The sequence below is a fragment of the Nomascus leucogenys genome, chromosome 22a (genome assembly GCF_006542625.1).
Source record: "Nomascus leucogenys isolate Asia chromosome 22a, Asia_NLE_v1, whole genome shotgun sequence".
In the NCBI taxonomy this organism is placed as follows: Eukaryota; Metazoa; Chordata; class Mammalia; order Primates; family Hylobatidae; genus Nomascus; species Nomascus leucogenys.
The window spans coordinates 70,235,610-70,263,041 of NC_044402.1; the positions used below are offsets into that span (position 1 = coordinate 70,235,610).

Here is a 27,432-nt window from a genome sequence, read left to right on the forward strand (position 1 = left end):
GTCATCAATTGTTTCCCAAGAGCATTGTCAACATTGCTGACTGTGCTGTCATAAACATGACAAGGTGAATCTTGAGAGATTGAAACTCAGCATAATTGTCAAACTCTTGGAAAGGGTTCAGTGTTTATTAAAGAAAAAAAAAAGAGCATGCCTTCTAATGAGTATACACATAGGCTAAAAGACCCAGGACATTTAAAAAAAAGATTTCAGATCAAATTCAAGATAGTCATTGCTCACTTCTCTGAGGTTATAAATAATATTCATTGTTTTAATTTCTTTATTATTTAAGACAAATTTGTCTACCAAAGCAACAATTATAGGAGAAGGGTACACATTTCCCCTTAGGGAGAGTCCAGAGAGATCACATCAATATTATCTTAATTTAAGAACCTAGGACCTAGGCCGGGCGTGGTGGCTCACGCCTGTAATCCCAGCACTTTGGGAGGCCGAGGCGGGTGGATCACAAGGTCAGGAGATCGAGACCATCCTGGCTAACACGGTGAAACCCCGTCTCTGCTAAAAATATAAAAAAATTAGCCGGGCGTGGTGGCGGGCGCCTGTAGTCCCAGCTACTTGGAGAGGCTGAGGCAGGAGAATGGCGTGAACCCGGGAGGCGGAGCTTGCAGTGAGCCGAGATCGCGCCACTGCACTCCAGCCTGGGTGACAGAGCGAGACTCCGTCTCAAAAAAAAAAAAGAACCTAGGACCTTTATCATCTCAATCTCTTTTGTATAGGTAAAAATCATTGTCAACAGAGTTATCTGGACTACTGTTGTGAGCAGTATGACTAATACATTATTTAGCAGTTTGAAGTGTACTTTAGAGGTATTTTCTGGATAATTTCATCTTCTTAGTTACTTTTAAAATTAAATATAGGTAGTTATGGGTTAAATGATCAGTGGAAGCAAGCCTAAGATGGGTCTAACTCGATTGACCCATTTCTCATTCACTGGGTGTCAGTCAAGCAGTTTTCTAGACATATCTGTGTCCGGTGTTGGACTTTCTGACCACGAGGAATTGATACTATAATGGAGAGACAGACTGGTAAACAGATAGTTTGTTAGTAGTGTTAACATAGTGTAACAGATACTATATTAGGTACACAGGGTGTTAATGGGAGTAGTAGGACATACATATATCGTTAACTGGCATAGGGTATAAATGGTTACAAGGAAACTGTGGAAGGATTTTAAGTGAGGAATAATATATAGGATAATTACCTGAGGGTGGATTAGAGTGGGGTAAGACTGGAAATTGGGAGAGCAAGCAGCTTAGTCATCTAGTGGGGCTGGTGTGGTAACGGTCTGAACTAAGACAGTGATGATAATAAAGAGAGGAGGAGATGTATATGAGATATTTAGCAGGTACAAGTTGTTAGACTCGGTCATCAGCTTGATGTGAGAAATGAGGGAGATGTCATGAATGGTGCCCTGATTTCTGACTTGGATAATGTTCCTTTTACCAAGATAATGGAGTATAGGAGGGGTCTCAGGCTCAGTAGTAAAACCGATCTGTTCAGTTCTGGACACTACTAAGTTTAAGAGGGACACCCAGGTGAAGATGTCCAGACAGATACAGGGTTTAAAATTAAGGGAGAATTCTTAGAGCTACAGATTTGAGCACCTAGGTAGTAGTAAATCCTTGTATATGGGAGAAGGTATACAGTAAGAAAATGAGAAGACTTAATATAGAACTCAAGGGTAAAACATTAAAGGGAATGACTGAGGAAGGGGTACCTACAAAGGTAGGTTGAGCAGAGTAAGAGAAAAACTGGAGTGAGTGGCATTAGAGAAGTCACAAGAGGAAGTTCAGAAAGCAAGAAACTTATCAAAATTGTTAAGTGCTACAGGAGTTCAATAAGATTGGCCATCCTGTTTGATTTGTTAGGAGGTCATCCTTTGGTACCTGTATAAGGAGCAATTTTAGTCACATATATAATTTCACTACATCTCTGATGTAATTAAAAGTTTGTTGGGAGGCCGAGGCGAGTGGATCACGAGGTCAGGAGATGAAGACCATCCTGTCCAACATGGTGAAACCTCGTCTCTACTAAAAATATAAAAATTAGCTGGGCGTGGTTGCGTGTGCCTGGAGTCCCAGCTACTAGGGAGGCTGAGGCAGGAGAATTGCTTGAACCTGGGAGGCGAAGGTTGCAGTGAGCTGAGATCGCGCCACTGCAATCCAGCCTGGCGACAGAGTGAGACTCCATCTCAAAAAAAAAAAGTTTGTTATAAAAAATTTATATATGCAAAGGCCTATGGTAGATTAAGAATTTAGGAGAATTCCTAAATAGGAGTTATAAAGAACTAACAAAAAATTTGTTTCCATGGGAGAAAGGACATTCAGTAACATATAATTCAGATTACCATTCATTAAGTTTGAATTAGTAATAGCCTAGAGTGTAATAAATCTACTGACAAAATTAGAAGGTTGAAAATGAGGTAAGATTGTTATTTTTGTTAATTAGTGGTCTCTCAGTGGTCAGATCCTTCTTTCTGTTATATAATAGTATATCCTTTTATTTAGAAAGAAAATAAACAGTAAATCAAAATCTTTTTCTTGATTAAGGGAATTTTGTAATTATTACTAATAATGTGATATTGGAGGAAATAGTTTAGATGCTGCGTTTACAAAGGCCCTGATGCTATTGTAATAAATAATATTCTAAAAATTTTAAAGGCTTTCTTTGTGATAGGTTTTGTTTTCTTTGAACAGTGATGGTATTGACAAGGACTTGAAACTAATTTTGTAGCAGACAGCTAAGGATTAAGATGACTCTAGTTGGATCTCACCGTGCTTCTCACATTTGTCTTTCCTCTGGTTTCGTTTTGGATTTTCATAATAAAGGCAGAACAGTTCATAAACACTTAATGAGGATCCATTTCCAAGTACCTCACCTTTAGACAAACTTGGCATCACTTTCATAATAGATTAACTTGATAGAAAACAAGATGCAAGCAGAAAACGTTAGATGGTTGTAATAAAATGCAGCTTCAATGTCTTTACCTCAGGAGTTAATGGAAAATTTTTGAGTTGTCCTGAATCTGCCAGAACTTGTATGTGTTCTTGTTAATGGCCTTTATTTACATTTATGCCCATTTAGAAAAGTAATAATCTCGATTAAGAAAACATTCATGACAATGACATCCGATTTCTGGTTAGTATAGAAACCTGCTATAGAAATGCATTTTAATATTAGTGTCAAGCAGTTACATCTGAGGTTTTCTTATGTTTAATAGATTTTTAAAAAGTACACTGTATGAACATATGTATTCTAATTGTAAATGTACATGTTTAAAGGTGAGCTGTAGAGTGAGTGGCATTAATTAAAGAGGTATGGCAAAACTTACAGATTTACAAAATAGTGATTCAGAAGACCAAAAATGTAGTCTGTCAATGCTGTTGTTGCTCATAGCATTTTTGGAGGTCACTTAGAATGCTTTAAGCATCTAGAGCACATTTTTCTTTGCTTCCATTTCTTCCATTGTGGCAAATATTTGTCCTTTGAGGATGGATTTAATTTTAGAAAGCTCTTTATTTTGAAGTAATCTTAAACTTACATAAATGATTCAGGAAGTTCTTTGTACCCTCAACTATCAGAATTAGCAGATTGATATGGTATTTGAGTATGATTAAATCTTCAGATCCCAAGTTTTGATAGTTGTCCCAATAATGTTTGGTTTAGTTTGTCTTCCCTTCCCTTCCCTTCCCTTCCCTTCCCTTCCCTTCCCTTCCCTTCCCTTCCCTTCCCTCCCCTCCCCTCCCCTCCCCTCCCTCCCCTCCCCTCCCCTCCCTTCCCCTCCCCTCCCTCTCCCCTCCCCTCCCCTTCCCTTTTTCTTTTCTTTCCTTTTCTTGAGACAGCGTCTTGCTCTGTCACTCAGGCTGGAGTGTAGTGGTATGATCATGGCTCACTGCAGCCTTGACCTCCTAGGCTCAAGTGATGCTCCCGCCTCAGCCTCCTGAAAAGCTGGGACTACAGGTGTGTGCCACCATACCTGGCTAATTTTTAAAAATTATTTGTAGAGATGAGGTCTTGCTATGTTGCCCAGGCTGGTCTCAAACTCCTGGGCTCAAGTGATCCTCCCGCCTTAGCCCCACAAAGTGGTGTGATTACAGGCATGAGCCACTGCTCCTGGCCCCCAATAATATTTCTTTTGTTACTTTCTTTTTTTTTTTTTTTCGTTTTTGAGAGAGTCTCGCTCTGTCACCCAGGCTGGAGAGCAGTGGCGTGATCTCGGCTCACTGCAACCTCCGCCTCCTAGGTTCAAACAATTCTCTGCCTCAGCCTCCTGAGTAGCTGGGATTACAGGCACTTGCCACCACGCCCAGCTAATTTTTGTATTTTTAGTAGAGACAGGGTTTCACCATGTTGGCCAGGCTGGTCTTGAACTCCTGACCTTGTGATCCACCCTCTCGGCATCCCAAAGTGCTGGGATTACAGGCGTGAGGCACTGCGCCTAGCCAGTAATATTTCTTATAGCAGAAAGATCCAGTTCATAATCACTCCTTGCATTTAATTGTCATGCCTCTTTGTTCTCTTTCAATATGGAAGTTTTTATTTTCATAACCTTGGCACTTTTAAAGATTAAGAAGCAGTAGTAACATTGTAGAATATCCCTTAATTTGGGATTGTCTGTTTTCCCTTTATGTTTTGAGTCAGTTTATACAACTTTGGCAGGAATGTCAATGAAGTGTTGCTGTTTTCTTTTCATTGTATCCCATAAGGTGTTATATGATTTCAATTTGTTTCATCACTGGTGATTAACTTTGATCATGTCTGCCAGACTTCTTCACAGTCAAATTACCTTTCCCACCCCACTTTACAATTAATACATAATTTGTGGAGAGATACTTTGAGATATTGCAATATCCCAATCCATATCAGCTTTATATTCATTTATTTTTATCAGTGTGGACTCATGGGTTCCTATTTTATTTTATGGGTTATAATCTCATATGCTCGTTATTAATTTTGGTGCTCAAATTATTACAGATTTGGCCACTGGGAGTCACGTCAAGTTGGTTTCCGGGTCCTTTTGTTCTATCCCCATCATTCTTTGAGCATATTCCTATTTTCTGGGGCAATAAGATGTTCCAGGCTTGGCCAGGTGTCGTGGCTCACACCTGTAATCCCAGCACTTTGGGAGGCTGAGGCGGGCAGGTCACCTGAGGTCAGGAGTTCGAGATCAGCCTGGCCAATGTGGAGAAACCCCATCTCTACTAAAAATACAAAAATTAGTCGGGCATGGTGGCGTGTGCCTGTAATCCCAGCTACTCAGGAGGCTGAAGCACAAGAATTGCTTGAACCTGGGAGGCAGAGGTTGCAGTGACCCTAGATCGTGCCACTGCACTCCAGCCTGGGCGATAGAGTGAGATTCCATCTCAAAAAAAAAAAAAAGATGTTGCAGGCTTATCCTGTACTTGGAGTCAGCCATTTCTCCAAGGAGTCCTGGTTGCTTTTAGGAGAGAATGGTATTTAGAAACCCCAGTCCATGTGTTTAATGAAGTATAGCTGTCTCAGGGCCTCTTAGGACACAGCTGGGGAAAATTGTGTGTGTGTTTCTTTGTTTGTCTGTGTTTGTGTTGGAAGGTAGTATGAGAGAGGAAGGGAGTAATTTATATTTAGTTTTATGTCTGCCTTTATGTACTGAAAACTGTGAGTTCACTCTGATACTTTCAATTTCAATCCATCCCTCTAGGAGTCATTCTTGTTTTCTCTCTTTCCATATTTGTAACTCTGTAACTCTCTACTTCCACAGTGAGATACCTGACACCTATAACTCTCTCTATCGATATATTTAACTTTTTTAGTTAAAAAATTTCATATATTTAACTAAAGTTAAATATATATATAAATTTTACAAAAATCAACTCCCTTATATATAACTGCTTTCTTCTAATCTTTTACCACACAAATGCCCTCCCGTGCCAGGTTGTCGAGTCCTGACACTCTCTGCTAGGACACGTTCAGAAAGGGAAGAGAGGGGACGGGTAGATTTAATTTTTTGAAATGAAAACATCATTGAGAGTTAACTTTGATGAATAAGTTGAGTGATCAACCTGGATAATAATAATTTGGCTCAAAAACAGTATAAGAGAATTGTTGTTATAATAAGGCGAGTTTGTGTGGATCCTAAATTATCTGTAAATGTTAGAAAAGGAGTGTTAACAATTTTTTGAATATTATTGGCAAAAATATGTAACTTCTCATGGTAAAGTGGACCACAGAACTTGACTTTATAGTTGCTCCTGATTATCCCCACTAATTTCATGGGAGCAAATGTGTGGATAATTTAAAAATTACTGTATTTCATTCTTCTGAATTTTATATGTTATATCCTTGAATCATATCAGATTAATAGAAAAACACTTTTAGGTTTCCCATAACAATGATTGCATAGACTCTCAGTTTAACATAATGCTTTGACTTCTATACTGTACAGATATAATAAATGGTCATTAAAGAAACTGATGTAGTATACTCTGTCCATTATGTTCTCATTTCTTCTGTATTATGGGCATGACACAAAGGACATCAGTTCCTCTTTGAGTTTTGTTCAAGTAAAAAGTTTATCTCTTCCGTGAACTAACATATAATTTACCTTTTCTAACCTTTCATTTTTTCTTCTTCCTCTCCTTCACTTCTTGTTTAAATTATTAATTTAACCTTTCCTTACTGGCAGTGAAACTTTATGCTTAGTAGTATTGTTAGCATCACATAATCTGAAGAAACCTGTCTCCTTTCTTTATTAGTTGACTTATTTTCCTATTCTTATGTTATGGTAACACTGTATTGGTGGATTTTTTTTGGCAACCAGTTGCAATTAAAATATTCTTTGGATGTCCATCAATGATAGACTGGATTAAGAAAATGTGGCACATATACACCGTGGAATACTATGTAGCCACAAAAAAGGATGAGTTCATGTCCTTTGTAGGGACATGGATGAAGCTGGAAACCATCATTCTCAGCAAACTGTCGCAAGGACAAAAAACCAAACACCGCATGTTCTCACTCATAGGTGGGAATTGAACAATGAGAACACTTGGACACAGGAAGGGGAACATCACACACTGGGGCCTGTCATGGGGTTGGGGGAGGGGGAGGGAAAGCATTAGGAGATATACCTAATGTAAATGACGAGTTAATGGGTGCAGCACACATGTATACACATGTAAGAAACCTGTACGTTGTGCACATGTACCCTAGAACTTAAAGTATAATAAAAAAGAATTAGTAAGCTGTTAAGCTACAAAAAGAAAAAAAAATTCTTTGGAAGTAGATAAGGCATACATAATAAATATAATATAGTGAATTAATCCAAGGGAATATTTAGGGCTTTGTAATACAGTTTTATTCTTATGTTGTGTTTGAGACTCCTTCACATTCTTTTACTTTATACGAAATAAACCGAACTTGAAATATGTCCTAGTAGAAACAGGGAAACGATCTGGCTTCTGTTCATTCTCTGTTAGGAGAGACCTATTCTTAGGGTAACAGTAAATATGACTATTCTTATCTTTTAGATTTTGTTTATATCTAAACATCATAGCTTCTTCTAGCAATCAGTTTACTGTTATTTGTGCCTGGGGTTAAATTGTTAGTCTTTTGCTAAAAAAGATGTTCTTGCTTTTGCTACCTTCTGACGTATACTTAGGAATTTGTGTTATTGGAAATCCAAATATTCTACCTACCTTAATTATTATTTCACATTTTAAAGTACATTTTGGCTTTTATTTTTATCTGTTAAGCCAGTTGAGTTTGTAGCCTTTTAAAATTAGTAGAATCCTTTTAAGGACAATCAAATATTAGAAGAAATTTAATACATAATACAGAAAATAGATTGTTCCCACCTGTGTGCCAGGGGCTTTTCATACATTATATACTCCTGAAATATAGTAGCTAGGACTTAAGCACATCTGATACTTACAACTTTATTTCTGTTTAATCTAGGCGACAGAAGGCTAGAGAGAGGCAGCAGAAATTGCTTGCGGAGTTTGCTTCTCGACAGAAAAGCTTTATGGAAACTGCAATGGATGTTGGTAAGTCAAAATTATTAGTTTAGAACTCTCATAATTATACTTATTACTTTAGGGATGATGTAGTCCAATCTTTTACTAATTTAAAACATTACAGACTTATGATTTCTAGTGTTTGTTTGGTCTTTAAACAATATAGTGATGGAAGATCAGACTTTTATTATAGACTTTTATTATATTCTGTTGTTAGTAGCTGTAATTGTTAGGAAGTTCTTCCTGATGGTAGCAATGTAGTATGCTCCTTTTGTTCTCTTCTGTTAAACGGTCTTTATATTTGTGAGATCCATCAATATACATTTAGTTATCTTGATCTTTTTCTGTGAAATTATCTTAAAATCCTTAAAATAGTTGCAAATGCTTCTAGTGCCTCTTCCTGGTACCCCTTCATTATTTCTTAAAACCAGGTGAACTTCTCATTTCCATTAAGATTAGCATTAGAATTTATACAGTGAGAGAGGATACCATGTTTCTGTATGATAGTAGCCTTTTACACACATTGGAGAAATAGATTAAATCTCAGTGTCAGTCTGTAGTTAACCAGGATATTCCCTTCCCTGACTATTTCTTCCATTCCAGCAATTTTTTTCTTTAATTTTTAGAAAAAATTACGGAAAGAAAATAAAGTCATGCATTTAGTTAAAATACACACATATATGCATTCAAGCATGCATGTACATTTTCATGCATTTTTATTTACCTAAACACATAACCAACTTCCTGAAGAAATGTATAGAGATTAGTTCAGATTTAGCCTAATGGGTTCTAAACCATCAAGTGTAGTTAATGTTCAGGATATAACTTTGACAGAAAGAATACTGATTGAGCACCCCAATCTGAAAATCTGAAAATCTGAAATCTAAAATGTGCCAAAATCCAAAACTTTCTGAGCATTGACTTTCCACTTGTGGCATTATGCCACAAGTAGAAAGTTTTTGACTTAAGATTCGTCTTTTGAATTCCTTTTCTGGCCATTTGTTGATTTCCTTTTCATTTGGGTCTGTTGCTAGAGAGCTATGAAGTTCAAAATCTCTATTAGGTTTTTCCAGAGGGACAGAAATGGTAGGATATGTATATATGAAAGGGAGTTTACTAGGGAGAATTGGCTTACATAATTACAAAGATGACATCCCATGATCAGCCATCTGCAAGCTGGGGGATGAGAAAAGCTAGTACCATGGTTCATTCCAAGTCTAAAACCCTCAAAACCAGTGAAGCTGAAAGTACAGTACCTGGTCTGAGGCTGAAGGCCGAAAACCCCCAAGAGGCCATTGTTACAGGTCTGAAAGACCAAAGGCCAATTTATCCATTTCTTTTAGGTTTTCCAGTTGGTTGGCATATAGTTGTGGCATGATGCAACAAGTGGAAAGTTTCACACTTGACCTCTTGTGATGGGTTGCAGTCAAAACTATATTTCATTTACAAAATTATTTAAAATGTTGCATAAGGCTGGGTGCGGTGGCTCACATCTGTAATCTCAGCACTTTGGGAGGCCGAGGTGGGCAGATCACTTGAGGTCAGGAGTTTGAGACCAGCCTGACCAACATGGTGAAACCTGTCTCTACTAAAAATACAAAAAAATTAGCTGGGCATGGTGGTGCACACCTGTAATCCCACCTACTTGGGAGGCTGAGGCAGGAGAATTGCTTGAACCAGGAGACAGGTTTCAGTGAGCCAAGATCGTGCCATTGCACTGCAGCCTGGGTGACAAGAGCAAAAAAAAAAAAAAAAGGTTGTGTAGAATCACTGTAGCCTGTATGTATAAAGTGTATATGAAACATAAATGAATTTTGTATTTAGACTTGGGTTCCAGCCCCAAGGTATCTCATTATATCTATGTAAATATTCAGAAATCTGAAAAAATCTGAAATCTGAAACACTAATGGTCCTAAGCATTTCAGATAAGGGATACTTAACCTGTACTGAAATTCTGTTTATGGAATTTATTTAGCATCAGTTGACTTTATCATGTGAAAGAAGAGGGTTTAGTTTATTGACACTACTTTCCCTTTCTCTCTTCTTTCCAAAAATTGATAATTCTATTTTTGTTTTTTTACATGTTTAATTACAATATTTACATATCGTTCTATTGTAGTAGTCAGTATCTTGATACCACTTCATATAAAATGAACTAATAAGCACCCCATCCTTCCTTTCCTCTTTTACCTCCTGCCTTTTTTCAGATACTTTTAAACTTTTAAATTCTCAAAGTTGCTGACATTTTGTTTTGCAGTCACATTAATGTCTTCCATATGAAGACATTAAAACAATGAAGAGTTTGTATTAGTATGACTTTTTGAATGCTGTTGAGTACAAGGCTAGATAATGTGCTACATAATGGTTCTACCTCGACTATTTTTGATCTGGTGGCCCAACTCCTGGACCCCTTCAAAGAGACTATCTTTAGTACATAGCCTCTTTTCTTCCAGTCCCTTGATTGCTAAACCCATACCACCTTTTATTTGTTTCTGTATGGACCATGACTTTGTTATGTTGCCTTTGTTTTCCCTGAAGTTCCCCAACTGTCTTTTTTAAATTTTATTTTAAAAATTTTATTGTAGCAAGAACCAATGTGCCTTTATGATATCTCTATTATTCTACCTACTCAATCATACAGTAGTCTTTTGCATGGAATTCTTTTCCAATGGACCAGTTCTTTTCCAGTCTGGTCCATTTGTTCTCCAGGCATGCTTATAGCTATTACCTTAGGATTTTCCCCTTTTGGGATTGATAATAGAGATTCTTGCATATTAATATCATCTTTTTTTAAAATCTTATTTTATTGGGGTGCCAATTCAAGTATATTCTTTTTTTTTTCTTTTTTTCTTTTTTAAGAGACAAGTTATTGCTATGTTACCCAGGCTGGATTTGAACTCCTGAGCTCAAGCAGTCCTCCCACCTCAGCCTACCTAGTATCTGGGACTATAGACATGCACCACCATGCCTGACTCAGATCTTAATAATGCATGTTTGGTAGCTAAACCGTCTGATTCTTTATTTCTGGAAGGGACTTTAGTCTACTCTCACACTTGATTGTTCATTTAGATGGATATAGAATTCCAGGTTGATAAACATTTTCTGTCACAACTTTACAACTGAAGGCATTGCCCCTTTGTCTTTTACCATTCATTTGATAAAAAGTCTGGTGGTAATCTAATTTTTACACCTTTGTAGGTGAGCATTTTTTCCTTTCCTGTGACACATTTGTTATTATCTGATCCTTAGAGATCTGAAGTTTTATCATTTGTATCTGTGAGATCTTTTCCTGTCCTCCTTAGTGCGTAATGAGCCTTTTCAGTATGAAAATTCATATCTCTGAAACTATGAGAATTTTTTTCCCATGATTTTTTTTTTTTTTTTTTTGATAACTGGTATAGTCATCCTCCGAGATGGTTCTGAATGATCCCTGTCTCCTGGTCCTGATGCCCTGTGTAGTCTTCTACATTGATGTGCATGACCTATAGAATATGGCAGAAGTGAAGGTATATTGTTTCTCATATTAGGTAATGAAAGACATGGCTTCTGTCTTTGTTACTTTCTGTCTCTCTTGGATTACTCATTCTGGTGGAAGCCAGCTGCCATGTCATGAGTATCCCTGTGGAGGCCCATGTGAGTGAGGAACTGAGGCTTCTTGCCCCAACAGTCATGTGAGTGAGCTTGGTTGTGAAACTTCCTGTCCCAGTTAAGCCTTTATTTAATTTTGTTATTTTTTTCTTAAAAAAATTTTTTTTTAATTAAAGAGACAAGGTCTCTCTGTATTGCTCAGGCTGGTCTGGCCTCAAAGCAATCCTTCTGCCTCGGCCTCCCAAAGTCCAGGATTACAGGTGTGAGCTACTGCACCTGGTGCCAGTTAAGCCTTTAAATGACCGCAGGTTTGACAGCAATTTCAGGAGAGCTCCTTAGCCAGAACCATACCACTAAGCTGCTCCCAGATGCCTGACCCTCAGAAACTGTTTGAGATCATTCTTTTTAAGCCACTGAGCATCAGGGTATTTTGTTATACAGCAATACTTTCCTTCTTACATTTTATTCTTTTTTGGGACTTGTAATTGGATGTTGGATCTCCTAGATTGATCTTTTAATTTTTTAATGTGTTTTATCTTTTATATCATTTGTTCTTTTTGTTTTACATACATAGAGATTTCCTCTCTTCAGTATCTTGTTCTTACCATGTGTATAGAATTTTCTCTAAAAATCTTTCTGAATGAGTTTAGGGTGTTTCTTTTTTTTCTTTATCTGTTTCTCTAAATTATCCTTCTAAATTGCTTGAAAAACTTATGTTAGTCTTTCATGTTGCTAGGTTTCCTCATTTGCCTGATGATTCCTGATTGTCCTGGAGAGGTGGTCTGGGTAGCTCATGTGGGTTTATTTTACTGAGGTGTGAAGAGGTTTGGTCCTAGTAATTGTCTCTAGTCTGTGTACATAGGTAAGGTGTGTTGACTGTCAGATTTGGATTAGGGTTGGGAGAAGGGCCGACTGCTCTAGGTCAGAGTGCCTAGATGCTAACATTCACATTAGAAGCCCAGTTTTCTCTAAGCTGCTTGTTCAGTTTCTCTGGATAAGAATAGGCTGGTTTTTGTTGTTGTGGATGATCTGTTTTTTCTGTGAGGTAAATGCCAAGCCCCCTGGATGCTCTGTTTAGTCAGAGTTGGGGAAGGAATTGGGGTGCTATGTAGTGAAGTCTATATACAGTCCTTCAAATAATTATTCTGTTTTCAGAGTCATTTTATACTTATGGCTCCTGTCTTCTGCCTCATGTGCTGATTCTGAGCCCAGAGTTGACATTCTAATGGATAGATCAATTCTTCCTTTTCTGGATAGATCAATTCTTCCTTTTCTGTAATTTTCTGATATCACATGTCTTTTCTCTGTCATCATGTCTCTGTCTCCTCCAGTCTCAGAAATGTTATTGACATCTCCTATTTGCTGGTGAAATTCTCTCCTACCACTTCATCCTTTTTCTATACTCTGTGGGAATATTTCTTCATTTTTTTTTTGTATCTTTATTTCAGTGGGATTTTTTTTTAAAAAGAATGAGGGACAAAAGCAGATATTTAGCCTGTAATCTTGAATTAAATACTTAATATGTATTATTGCAGTATATAAAGTTAATTTTTTAATAAGAAAAGCACCAAATTTTTTATTAAAAGTTAGAAAACACAAATAATAAAAAATAAGAAATAATATATTTTTACTACCAGATTTCCTAACCTAGGTTATATCCTTACAAGACTTTTTCTAAGTACATATGCATATAAATGCATTTTTTACCAAAATGAGGTTTTACAATGCTATTTTTTTCTTACGAAAAATTCCAGAGAAAAACTGACAGAATAGTGTTGTGAAAGCCCATATACCAATCTAACCATCACCTTATTAACATTGTTCTGTATTTGTTCTCTTGCTTTCTCTCTACTAAATGAAGTAAGCTGTAGACCTTACTGCTAAATACTTTTAACATGCATGCCTTAGGATTGAGAATCTTCTCTTACACAATCACAGTACATCATACCTAAGAAAATTACTTTCCTACAAAACAAAGAAAATAGCTTCAAAATATCTAACTCAGTACTATGTTAAACAATGAAATTATTGAATAAAACTTTTAAATTTCTTAAATTTAAAAAGAAGTTTAAAAAGTATAACAAATTTTAAATTGTTTACAGTTTATTTTGTCCTCATTGCATCCCACTGAAGATATATAGTCAAAGTTTTGTGCTCTTAAGTTACTTAAGAGCAGTCCTTTTTTTGTCAGGTGATGTAACTAGTCTGATGTACAGTTTTAGTTCACCCATGTCAGTATGTTTGCAATTTTAAGAACTAAGAAAAAAAGCTTAATTAATACTTTAAGAAATTGTTTTTATTTGCTACTTTCCACTCACAAGTGAGACAAAACAAAAACAATTTTCTGAGGAATCAATTAAGCAACGTACCCAGAGCAGATTGGGTGGTATTGCCTTGAATAAGAGAATGGTCACCTTATCCTCTGAGGAAACTGGAGGGAAGGAGGAAAGAATGGATGGAGATAGAGGTAAGTTCCACTGGCTTTAAGGGAAATGGGAAGCTCAGGCAGATCACCTTTGATTGCCTTAGTTTTCAGGGTTAGGTAAAAGGTGAGTTCTGCTAGGTGAAAAAGAATGTGACCTGAAGTTTGGAATTGCTGAGGAGAGTGGGAGACATTGGTCATGAAAGCTGACTATAAATAAAGATTGATAAACAATGCTTACAGCTCAATTATAGTCAAGATCATAGATTTGAATGTCATAAGTGCAAAGTTATTGACTCCATGTCCTAATTTTTGGAAGGTTTGACCTCTTTTGGCAGTAGCCAGGGTACAGGAAGAACAATTGAGGGATCAGGCAAATATGATTGCTAGCAAACAGAGGCAGTTCACAGAAGTCTTCAGGATAATGAGCTCTACTTTCTCCCAGTCTCGGTTCTTGCATGCTGCAGTGGTGACAGGTGAGGCAATAAAGATTTATGGGCATTTCATTTGTTTATGTTGGCCATGGCCACACCACTAGGATTCCGGATCACACTGATTCTGTATTCCCTTTATTTGTAACAGTCTCTTTCTAAAGATATCTGACCCCAAAAAGCCTGTTTGAGACCCCATTTTCACCCACTGCTCAATATAAAACTTGCAAAGTCACATGTTGTTCTGCTTTTAATGACTATTTACATGTCACTTTTTGTACTATAGTATTATTAACACATGAAGCAGGGCCTATACCTGAAGTACTATTAATACTTGGCAGCAATACTGATACAATTTAACCTTAGCCAGATCCTCTCCTTCATTTGTCAAATTCCTTTTTTTTTTTTGTCTTATTTCATATCTGTGTTGTAAGGACGTAAATAATCTGTATAGTAGTATCTTCTTATCACCGGGGATCTGTTCCAAGGCCCCCAGAGGATGGCTGAAACTAACCATGGGTAGTATCAAACCCCATATATACTGTTCTTTCCTATACATGATAAAGTTTATAAATTAAGCACAGTAAGAGATTAGCAACACAATAATAAAATAGAACAATTACAACAGTATGCCAGCATCACTGCTCTTATACTTGGGGCCATTATTAAGTAAAATAAGGGTTACTTGAACACAAGCACTGGGATATTACAGCAGTTGGTCTGATAACAGAAATGGATATGCTGGACAAAGGGATGATTCACATCCTGGACAGGACCAAATGGGACAGTATGAGATTTCATCATACTACTCAAGATGGTGCATAGTTTAAAATTTTTGAATTGTTTATTTCCGAAATTTTCCATTTAATATTTTCTGACGATGGTTAACCACAGGTAACTGAAACCATGGAAAGTGAAATCCAAGATAAGGGGAGACTACTGTAGTAGCTTCTTTTTATTGTGTCTATATCTTTGTATATAACAAAAATTCTAATGTAGAAGCATAACATACAAAATACTTCAAATTTATAACAGAGTATGTTATAAATCCTCTAATCAAATGTAGTACATTATTAGGTAGTTTAAGTATGAAAACTTTTCTCTCTGAATACAACACATTTCTACTGTGATTAGCACTCTTGCCTATCTGTTTAATGCGTTTCTCTACTTATCAAGTTTCCTACATGAAGAGGCAGTATTACTTCTGCATTTCCTTTCATCCTTCTTTCTTGATCATTATCCTCCCCCCCACCTTTTTAAATTTTTACTAGCCATCTAGGTGTGGGAGTCAAGGTGTTAGATTATAACCTTGATCCATTAAGATTTGTCAGGTTTGTCAGATAGGTATAGCTGAAATGCAACAGAATTACGTTCCAAGTGAGAGTTCAGATACTTAATAAAGAATAAGAATTTATTTGGGAATTACTTTCTGTTACTGAACGTATTACATTTTAATTGCAAAATTTATACAGTACAGAAAAGCATCAAGAAGGAACAATTTTATCCCTGATCCCACTATCCTAATAATATGTACACTACTGATTATACTGTATAGCACAATTTTATGCCATGCCTTTTTACCCAATATTTTAGTGTAAGAATTTCCCTACATTGTTATTGAAAGCTTCTTGTAACTATTAAAGTCTGTACTTCTTTGGGGAAGCAGTATAGTGTAGTGGTTGTGAGCATGGACTCTGGAGCCTGACTGGGTTTATAGCTCAGCCACATTCCATTGCCTGGAGTAATTTACTTAACTTCTCTCTGCCTCAGTTTTCACATTGTTACAAAGGAATTTTTATACTACCTCATAGGGTTGGGAGGGTCAAATGTACGTACATTTAAAATGCTTAGAATAGAGTGGTACATAATAAGCATTATATAAACATTGGCTATTGCTGTCATCATTTTTATTCTACAGTTTGCTTAATCATTCACCCACAAGTGAACTGTGTAGGGTTTTTTTTTTCTAATTTTAATGATAATAAACATTATGTACATAAAATTTTTCCTCTATTTTTGGTCTGGGTCTAAGAGTATGAATTTTGGTGGTTGATCGTGATGAGGATGAAACATATTTTTATATGTTAACTGTGTACTCAGCACTGTGATAATACATTCTGTATATTGCATTTTGTCTTGACACATCCATGAGATAGGTAGTATTATCCCAGATACAGATGCCTAGGCTTAGAGAGATTAAGTAAATTTGAGGTTATACAGTAGTAAGTGTGGAACAAGGGCTATTAATCAAGAAGTTTAACATGCTCTTTACTATTTCTTCATATTTAAAGCAAATTGAGGAGAGTATGCTCCCCCTGCACCCCCCTACAGGGTATGCGCCCACCCCACACACACACAGTTGGTAGCCTATAGATAGGAAGGGATAGATATGAGATCAATTGCAAAATAAGAATTAATAGACCTGATGGTTGGTTGAGTGCTTCAGGCACAGGATAGAAGTGATGTTCTGAGTGTTGGGGAAAGTTTTATTTTTTTATTTTTAAAAAACAGAGTGAAAACACTGCTTTTCCAATAGACACAGCAAAAATCCTTGCTGTGACTCTACCACTCTTGTGTGGTTGTACAGTCAGTCCCACCTAAATCATAGGAATTGAAAAGAGTGGTGAAGGAGTGATTTTTGTCAACAAAAATTGAGGCCTGTTGTTATCAGAAAGGACAATAGCTACTGGGTGGATAAGAACAGCATCTGTCCACAGACCCCATATATTAAGATTTCCTTTGGAAAGTAGGAGAGCCTGAGCTGAGAGCTGGCACATTGCAGGGTTTAGTTGACTTTTATTGTTGTTATAGATGGAAGGAGTTGTTTTATTTAATAATACAGTTTAATTTGTGATTTATCCTTTTATTTTTAACAGTAGAAGCAAATACGTATATATTTGCTTTGTGTGCTACCATTTATATAAGAAGTAGGGCTGGAGATACGAATATATCTTCTTATATAAATATATGTAATTATATTGAGATATAAAATATTTAATTTTTCCTAGAGTCCCTTTCTTAGGTAATTGTATACCTTTCTTAGGTAACATATATGTACACTTGCCCTACCTTGCTTTTTCACTTAATATCCAGGAGATCCTACCATGCAGTGTGTAGAGATACTCTTCATTCTTTTAAAAAAATTTAATATTTAAAAAAAATTATACATAATAACTGTACATATTTATGAGGCACATGTGATATTTTGATACATGAATATGGTGGATAATGATCGAATCAGGATAATTAGGATGTCTGTCACCTCAAACATTTATCATTTCTTTGTGTTAGGAACATTTCAAATCTTTTAGTTATTTTTAAATACATAATCAATTATTGTTAATTATCGTTACCCAACTGTGCTATCAAACACTGTTCCTTCTATAACTGTATGTTTGTACACATTAACCAACCTCTCTTCATATCCTCCTCCCCAACCCTTCCCAGCGTCTGGTAACCATCATTTTGCTGTCCACTCTCATGGGATTCACTTTTTAAATTCCCGCGTACGAGTAAGAAAAAGTGATATTTGTCTTTCTGTGCCTCGCTTATTTCATTTAACATAATGACTTCCAGTTCCATCCGTGTTGCTGTAAATGACAGATTTCACTCTTTTTATGGCTAGATAATGTTCCATTCTATACACACACACACCCACCACATTTTCTTTATTCATCTCTTGATGGAAACTTAGGGTGCTGTCTTCACTATTGTGATAACAATAAACATGGACACGCAGCTAGCTCTTCAATATACTGATTTCTTTTCTTTTGAATATATACCCAGCACTTGGATTGCTGGGTCATTTGGTAGATCTATTTTTACCTTTTTGAGGAACCTCCGTACTGTTTTTCATAGTTGCTATACTAATTTACATTCCTACCAGTAGTATACAAGCATGCCCTTTCTCTACATCCTTGCCAGCATCTGTGATTGTTTTCTTTTTGATAATAGCTATTTTAACTGGAGTGAGATGGATGATACCTTGTTGCAGTTTTGATTTGTATTCCCATAGGATTAATCATGTTGACCTTTTTTTTTTCATATGCCTGTTGGCCATTTGTATGTCTTTTTTGAGAAATGGCTTATCAGATAATTTGTCCATTTTCAAATTGGATTATTTTCTGCTATTAACTTGTTTGAGTTTCTTCTGTATTCTAGTTATTAATCCTTTGTCCCATGGATAGTTTACAAATATTTTCTCTCATACTGTAGGTTGTCTCTTCACTCTGTTGATTGTTTTCTTTGCTGTACAAAAGCTTTCTAGCTGATATAACCCCATTTATCTATTTTTGCTTTTGTTGCTTGTACTTTTGATGTTGTACACAAAAAATCTTTTTTTTTCTTTTTTTTCTTTTTTATTATTATACTTTAGGTTTTAGGGTACATGTGCACAATGTGCAGGTTTGTTACATATGTATCCATGTGCCATGTTGGTTTGCTGCACCCATTAACTCGTCATTTAGCATTAGGTATATCTCCTAATGCTGTCCGTCCCCCCTCCCCCCAACCCACAACAGTCCCCGGAGTGTGATGTTCCCCTTCCTGTGTCCATGCGTTGTCATTGTTCAGTTCCCACCTATGAGTGAGAACATGCGGTGTTTGGTTTTTTGTCCTTGCGATAGTTTACTGAGAATGATGTTTTCCAGTTTCATCCACATCCCTACAAAGGACATGAACTCATCATTTTTTATGGCTGCATAGTATTCCATGGTGTATATGTGCCACGTTTTCTTAATCCAGTCTATCGTTGTTGGACATTTGGGTTGGTTCCAACTCTTTGCTATTGTGAATAGTGCCGCAATAAACATACGTGTGCATGTGTCTTTATAGCAGCATGATTTATAGTCCTTTGGGTATATACCCAGTAATGGGATGGCTGGGTCAAATGGTATTTCTAGTTCTAGATCCCTGAGGAATTGCCACACTGACTTCCACAATGGTTGAACTAGTTTACAGTCCCACCAACAGTGTAAAAGTGTTCTCCACATCCTCTCCAGCACCTGTTGTTTCCTGACTTTTTAATGATGGCCATTCTGACTGATGTGAGATGGTATCTCATTGTGGTTTTGATTTGCATTTCTCTGATGGCCAGTGATGATGAGCATTTTTTCATGTGTTTTTTGGCTGCATAAATGTCTTCTTTTGAGAAGTGTCTGTTCATGTCCTTCGCCCACTTTTTGATGGGGTTGTTTGTTTTTTTCTTGTAAATTTGTTTGAGTTCATTGTAGATTCTGGATATTAGCATTCTTGTACACCAATCACAGACAAACAGAGAGCCAAATCATGAGTGAACTCCCATTCACAGCTGCTTCAAAGAGAATAAAATACCTAGGAATCCAACTTACAAGGGATGTGAAGGACCTCTTCAAGGAGAACTACAAACCACTGCTCAATGAAATAAAAGAGGATACAAACAAATGGAAGAACATTCCATGCTCATGGGTTGGAAGAATCAATATCGTGAAAATGGCCATACTGCCCAAGGTAATTTATAGATTCAATGCCATCCCCATCAAGCTACCAATGACTTTCTTCACAGAATTGGAAAAAACTACTTTAAAGTTCATATGGAACCAAAAAAGAGCCCGCATCACCAAGTCAATCCTAAGCCAAAAGAACAAAGCTGGAGGCATCACGCTACCTGACTTCAAACTATACTACAAGGCTACAGTAACCAAAACAGCATGGTACTGGTACCACAACAGAGACATAGATCAATGGAACAGAACAGAGCCCTCAGAAATGATGCCGCATATCTACAACTATCTGATCTTTGACAAACCTGACAAAAACAAGCAATGGGAAAAGGATTCCCTATTTAATAAATGGTGCTGGGAAAACTGGCTAGCCATATGTAGAAAGCTGAAACTGGATCCCTTCCTTACACCTTATACAAAAATTAATTCTAGATGGATTAAAGACTTACATGTTAGACCTAAAACCATAAAAACCCTAGAAGAAAGCCTAGGCAATACCATTCAGGACATAGGCGTGGGCAAGGACTTCATGTCTAAAACACCAAAAGCAATGGCAACAAAAGCCAAAATTGACAAATGGGATCTAATTAAACTAAAGAGCTTCTGCACAGCAAAAGAAACTACCATCAGAGTGAACAGGCAACCTACAGAACGGGAGAAAATTTTTGCAACCTACTCATCTGACAAAGGGCTAATATCCAGAATCTACAAAAAATCTTTACTCAGACGAATGCCTTAAGCATTTCCACAGTGTTTTCTTCTAGTAATTTCATGATTTGAAGTATTAGAAAGTCTTTAATCCATTTTGATTTGATTTTTGTATATATTGAGAGATAAGGGTCTAGTTTCATTTTTCTACTTACAGATACTTAGTTTTCCAAACATCATTTATTGAAGAGACTGTCTTTTCCCCAGCACTGAATGTTTTTGGTACCTTTGTTGCAAATCAGTTGGCTGTAAATATGTGTATTTATTTCTGTGTTCTCTATTCTGTTCCATTTGTCTTTGTGTCTTTTTTGTTTTGTTTTGTTTTGTTTTTTAGATGGAGTCTTGCTCTGTTACCCAGGCTGGAGTTCAGTGGTGCAATCTCAGCTCACTGCAAGCTCCACCTCCCGGGTTCATGCCATTCTCCTGCCTCAGCCTCCCAAGCAGCTGGGACCATAGGCGCCTGCCACCACGCCCGGCTAATTTTTTTATATTTTTCGTAGAGATGGGGTTTCACTGTGTTAGCCAGGATGGTCTCCATCTCCTGACCTCGTGATCTGCCCACCTAGGCCTCCCAAAGTGCTGGGATTACAGGCATGAGCCACCACGCCCGGCCTGTGTCTGTTTTTTATGCCAGTACCATGCTATTTTGATTAATATAGCTTTGTAGTATATTTTGACGTCAGGAAGTATGATGCCTCCAGTTTTTTTTTTTTTTTTGTTGTTGTTTTTTTTTTTTTATTGGCTCAGGATTGCTTTGGCTATTCAGGATGTTTTGTGGTTCCATATCATGTGAATTTTTCTGTCTCTTTTTCTACCTCTGTGAAGAATGTCATTGGTATGATAGGGATTGCATTGTGTAGATCACTTTCGGTAGTGTGGTCATTTTCACAATATTCTTCCAATCCATAACATGAGATGTCTGTCCATTTTTTGGTGATGACTTCAATTTCTTTCATCAGTGTTTTATAGTTTTCCTTGTAGGAGCTTTTACCTCCTTGGTTAAACTTGTTCTTAGGTTTTTTTTTTTTTCGTAGCTGTTGTAAATGAGTTTTTTTCTTGATTTCTTTTTCTGCTAGTTTATTATTGATGTATAGAAACACTACCGATTTTTCTATGTTAATTTTGTATCCTGAAGCTTTACTGAATTTGCTTATCAGTTCTAAGAGTTTCTTGGCAAAGCTTTTAGGATTTTCTATATGTAAAGTCAAGTCATTTGCAAATAGTGACAATTTGACTTCCTCCTTTTCCATTTGGATGCCCATTATTTCTCTTGCCTAAATGCTCTGGCTAAGACTTTCAGTTCTGTGTTGGAAAAGACTGGTGAGAGTGGGCATCCTTGTCTTGTTCCAGTTCTTAGAGGAAAAGCTTTTCCTTGGCAAGCTTTTCCTTGTTCAGTATAATGTTAGCTCTGGACTTGTCATATACAGTCATCATTGTGTTGACATACTTCCATCTTTACCTAGTTTGTTGAGGGGTTATCATGAAGGGATGTTGAATTTTGTCAAATGCTTTTTCTGCATCTTTTGAGATGATTGTATAATTTTTGTCCTTCATTCTGTTGCTGTGATGTATCACATTTATTGATTTGCATATGTTTAACAATCCTTGCATCCTTGGAATAAATCCCATTTGATCATAGTGAGTGATCTTTTAGCTTTCTAGTATTTGTTAAGGATTTTTTGCATCTGTGTTCATCAGGGATATAGGCCTATAGTTTTTTTGTTATGTCTTTGTCTGGTTTTTGTATCACGGTAATGCTTGCCTTGTAGAATGAGTTCAGAATAATTCCCATCTTATTTTTCTGGAAGAGTTTGAGAAGAATTGGTATTGGTTCTTTAACATTTTGGCAGAACTCAGCAGTGAAGTCATGTCCTGGGCTTTTCTTTGATGGGAGACTTTTTATTATTGATTCAATCTCATTACTCAGTATTTATCTGTTCAGATTTTTAATTTCTTCTTGGTTCAATTTTAGTAGGTTTTATGTGTCCAGGAATTTATCCATTTCTTTCAGGTTTTCCAATTGGTTGGCATATAGTTGTTCATAATAGTCTCTAATGACCCTTTGTATCTCCATGGCATCATTTGGAATGTTCTTTATTCATTTCTGATTTTATTTTGAGTCTTTTCTCATTTTTCCTTGGTTAGTATAGCTAATGGTTTGTCAATTTTATCTTTTCACAAAACCAGCCTTTCGTTTCATTGATCTTTTGCATTTTTTAACTCTCAATTTTATTTATTTTGGCTCCAATCTTTATTATTTCCTTCCTCTTACTAATTTTAAGTTTGGTTTATTTTTACTTTTCTGGTTCCTTTAGGTACATTTTTAGGTTGTTTATTTGAGATCTTTCTACTTTTTCAATGTGGGTGTTTATTGCTATAAACTTCCTTTTATTTCTACTTTTGCTGTATCCTATAGGTTTTGGTATGCTGTGTTTCTATTTTCATTTGTTTCAAGAAACTTTTAAATTTCCTTCTTAAGGCTGGGCATGGTGGCTCTTGCCTATAATCTCAGCACTTTGGGAGGCCAAGCGAGTGGATTGCTTTAGTCCAGGAGTTCAGAACCAGCCTGCACAACATGGCGAAACCCCAAAATACAAAAATTAGCCTGGTGTGGTGGTGCATGCCTGTAGTACAGCTACTTGAGAGGCTGATGTGGGAGGATTGCTTGAGCCCGGGAGGTGGAGGTTGCAGTGAGCAGAGATCATGCCACTGTACTCCAGCCTGGATGACAGAGTGAGACCCTGTCTCAAAAAAACAACAACAAAAATTCCCTCTTAATTTCTTCCTTGATCCGTTGGTTGTTCAGGAACATGTTATTTAATTTCCATGTATTTGTACAGTTTCAAAAGTTCCTCTTGTTATTAACTTCCAGTTATATTCCATTGTGGTCAGAAAATATACTTGATTTGATTTAAAGTCCTTTAAGTTTGTTGTGACTTGTTTTTTGGCCTAACATGTGATCTATCCTGGAAAATGTTCCATGTGCTAATGAAAAGAATGTGTAGTCTGCTGCTTTTGTTGAAATGTTCTGTAAAAGTCTATTAGGTCTATTTGGCTTAAAGTGCAGTTTAAATTCAGTGTTTCTTTGTTGATTTTCTGTTTAGATGATTTGTCTAGTACTGAGAGTGGGCTCTTGCCAACCATTATTGTTTTGGAGTCTATCTCTTCCTTGATATCTAATATTTGCTTTGTATATTTGGGTGCTCTGGCATTGAGTGCATATATATTTAGAATTGTGGTATCCTCTTGTCTGGGTGTGGTACCTTGTGTCTGTAGTCTCAGCTACCCAGGAGGCTGAGATGGGAGAATTACATGAGGCTAGGAGTTCAAGACTGCAGTATGCTATGATTGTATCCATGAATAGCCACTTTACTCCAGCCTGGGCAACAGAGCAGCAAGACTCTGTCTCTGAAAAAAAAACAAACAAAAGGAATTCAGAATTGGGACCCGCAATCCAGACCCATATATCTGGATCTGCAATTAAAAACATATATATATATATATTCTCTTTTTGAATTGATCACTTTATCATTATATAATGACTATTTTTTTTTCTCTTTTTACAGTTTTGGACTTAATGCCTGTTTTATCTGCATGGTTTTCTTTTTCATTTGCTTGAAAAATTTTTTTTTAATTCCTTTACTTTCAGCTTATATGTGTTTTTACTGGCAAAATGAATTTCTTGTAGGCAGCATATAGTTGGGTCACGTTTTTTTTTTTTAAATCCATACAGGCAGTGTGTATGTTTTAAGTGGAGAATTTAATTTGTTTACATTCAAGGTTATTATTGATAGATGAGGACTTTTTGTTGTTGTTAATTGTTTTCTTGTTGTGTATCCTTTGTTCCTTTCTTCCTCTCTTATTGTTTATCATTGTGTTTTAGTGATTTTCTGTAGTGATAATGTTTGATTTTTTATCTCTACTATGTGTATCTGGTCTGCTAGTGAGTTTTATACTTTTTCATTTTTTCATGATGGTGATTATTGCGTTTTTGTTTCCACATGCAGGACTCTTCTGAGCATTTCTAGTAAGTTTGGTCTAGTGGTGATGAATTCCCTCAGTTTCTCCTTGTCTAGGAGAGACTTTATTTCTCCATTATTTCTGTAGGATAGCTTTGCTGGGTGTAGTATTTTTGGTTGGCAATTCTTTTCTTTCAAAATTTCAAAACTTTGAAAATAACTATTTTTTACTGGCCTATAAGGTTTTTGCTGAGAAATCTGTTCTTAGTCTAATGGGGATTCCCTTATATGTAATTTGATGCTTTTCTCTTGCTGTTTTTAGAATTGTCTCTGTCTTTCACTTTTTACAATTTGACTATGTTTGCCTTGGGGAGGACCTTTTTGAGTCTATTTGAGAACTTTTGAGCTTCTTGGATCTAGATGTCCATATTTCTTCCCAGACTTGGGAATTTTTCAGGTGTTACTAGTTTTCTATGCCATTTTTATCTCTTCTTCTTAATTGTTCACTTAATGGTGTTCCATAAATCTTGTGGGCTTTCTTCACTCTTTTATTCTTTTCCCCCTCAAGTAATTTTAAATGACTTATCTTCACGTTCAGAGATTCCTTTTTCTACTTGTTCAAGTCTGCTGTCGAAGCTCTCTGTGGTATTTTTTTGTTTGATTTATTCAGCTGTTTGGTTCAACTCTTTTGGATTTTTGTTTGGTTCTTTTTCATGATATCTATCTCTTTGTTGAATTTCTTATGCATAAGAAGTTTTCCTGATTCTATTGAATTATGTATCTGTATTTTCTTGTATCTAATTGAGTTTCCTTAAGATTCGTCTTTCGAATTTTTTTCTGGCAATTTGTTGATTTCCTTTTCATTTGGGTCTGTTACTAGAGAGCTATGAGGTTCAAAATCTATATTAGGTTTTTCCAGAGGGACAGAAATGGTAGGATATGTATATATGAAAGGGAGTTTACTAGGGAGAATTGGCTTACATAATTACAAAGATGACATCCCATGATTGGCCATCTGCAAGCTGGGGGATGAGAAAAGCTAGTACCATGGTTCATTCCAAGTCTAAAACCCTCAAAACCAGGGAAGCTGAAAGTACAGTACCCGGTCTGAGGCCGAAGGCCTGAAAACCCCCAAGAGAGCTTTGTTACAGGTCCCAAAGCCCAAAGGCCAAAGGACTTGTGTCAAATGTCCAAGGGCAGGAGGAGAAAAGGTGTTCTTCTCTGGGAGGGAGAGAGAGAGAGGAAGCTAAGCAAGCTGACCATCACCCTTCTGCCTGCTTTGTTCTAGCTTTACCCACAGTCTGTTGGATAGTGCTCGCCCACAATGAGGGCAGATGTTCCTCTTTCATTCACTGACTCATATGTCATTCTCCTCTGGAAAACCCTCACAGACACACCCAGAAACAATGATCCACCAGCCATCTAGGCATCCCTCAATGCAGTCATATTGACACCTCGTATTAGCCCTCAGTTCATTTTGTCGTGTCATATTTCTTTGCTTTTTCATGTTTCTTATGTCACTGCATTGATATCTGTACATCTTGTGGAATTGTTGTGTCTTCTGAACTTCCTAGAGTGGCTTTTGTAGAGAATGATTCACCTGCAGTTGAATCTTAGTGTGCTGGCTGGGAAAGATGTGGTGACTCTGTTTCTGGGTGGGTATAGTGGTATAACTTCCATGCAGCTTCTCTGGTGGTGTTCAACATCGGCAATAACTGTAGCCTAGGCTGTAGAAGTTTGTGGTAGCAGCAGTGGTGACATAGGCTGTTAATGTCCTTGGTGGCAAGGCCTTTTGGGCTCCTCGTATTCTCATTTTCTCCACAGTGGGGAGACTTACCCAAGGGGATCCCTCTTGGTGTCATGTCTTTCATGGCCTATGAGTACCAGTAGCAGCGCTGGGTTCCAGGTGCAGGTGCTTGGAGGGGCTGTGGGGCCTGGGTTTCATGAACCTATTATGGCACTTGGGTCTTGGTGTGCCATTTTGCTCTCTGTGGTAGGGGTAGATTTAGGTTGCCACAGAGTCAGGATCTGTGACTCTGAGGCACCTTCTAGCAGCTTGGATTCAGGGAGTTGGGTTGTTTACCCCTGGGGAACAGGTCACATCTTGCCTCTGGGGAAGAAAGGGTGCTCCTGAGGTTTGAGCCCAGGGTGCAGGGTATAGCCACTATTTGGGAGTCTGAGCCAGTAGGGCTTAGTAGCAGCCATGTCCCTGGGGATGTAGTACTGTGTAGTGGTGACTCTAGACCCTGTGATGGTGGGGCTTGGCAGTATCCCAGACTCAGTGATCCCAGGTGCAGTGTCAGCAAGTATGTCAGAATGGCCAAATACAGATGTCATTTGGGCCCTTAAGGGTTATGGAGTAGCACAGCAGGGAGTCCACTCCCCATGGAGAAGGGTGTCTCAGCAGCTCAGACTCTAGGGGCTAGTCTAGCTCCAGGGAAGCAAGTTACTAGAGTTGTTTGACCTGTATGGAAGAGTGTCTCAGCTCAGCCACTGCTCTGTTTTCCTGGGATGAGGGGTGTTATATCAGCCTAGCCCTAGGCTCTGTAGCTCAGCCAGGGCATCAGTTCCCCAGGAGGTATTGTACTGTTAAGAGAATGAAATGGTAAGCCATAGACTGAGAGGAAATATTTGCAAAACACACATCTGATAAAGGACTGGTATTCAAAGGATATAAATAATTCAACAATAAGAAAACAAATAACCTAGTTTTTAAAATGAGCAAAAGATCCGAACAGACACCTTACAAAGAAGACGCAAGAATGGTAAATAAGTATGTCAAAAGGTGCTCAGCATCGTTCATCATTAGGGAAATGCAGAGTAAAACAACAG

At 37.2% G+C, this 27,432-nt stretch overlaps 1 protein-coding gene across 1 annotated transcript in view; it reads left to right on the forward strand.

Annotated features, from left to right (window-relative positions):
* Positions 1–27,432, forward strand: part of UBR3 (ubiquitin protein ligase E3 component n-recognin 3) — a 254,404-nt gene that overhangs the window by 121,811 nt on the left and 105,161 nt on the right. Inside the window, exon 24 of the mRNA XM_030802267.1 lies at positions 7,954–8,042. Within this exon, the coding sequence (XP_030658127.1) occupies positions 7,954–8,042 (89 nt within the window). The remainder of the gene's footprint in view (positions 1–7,953; positions 8,043–27,432) is intronic.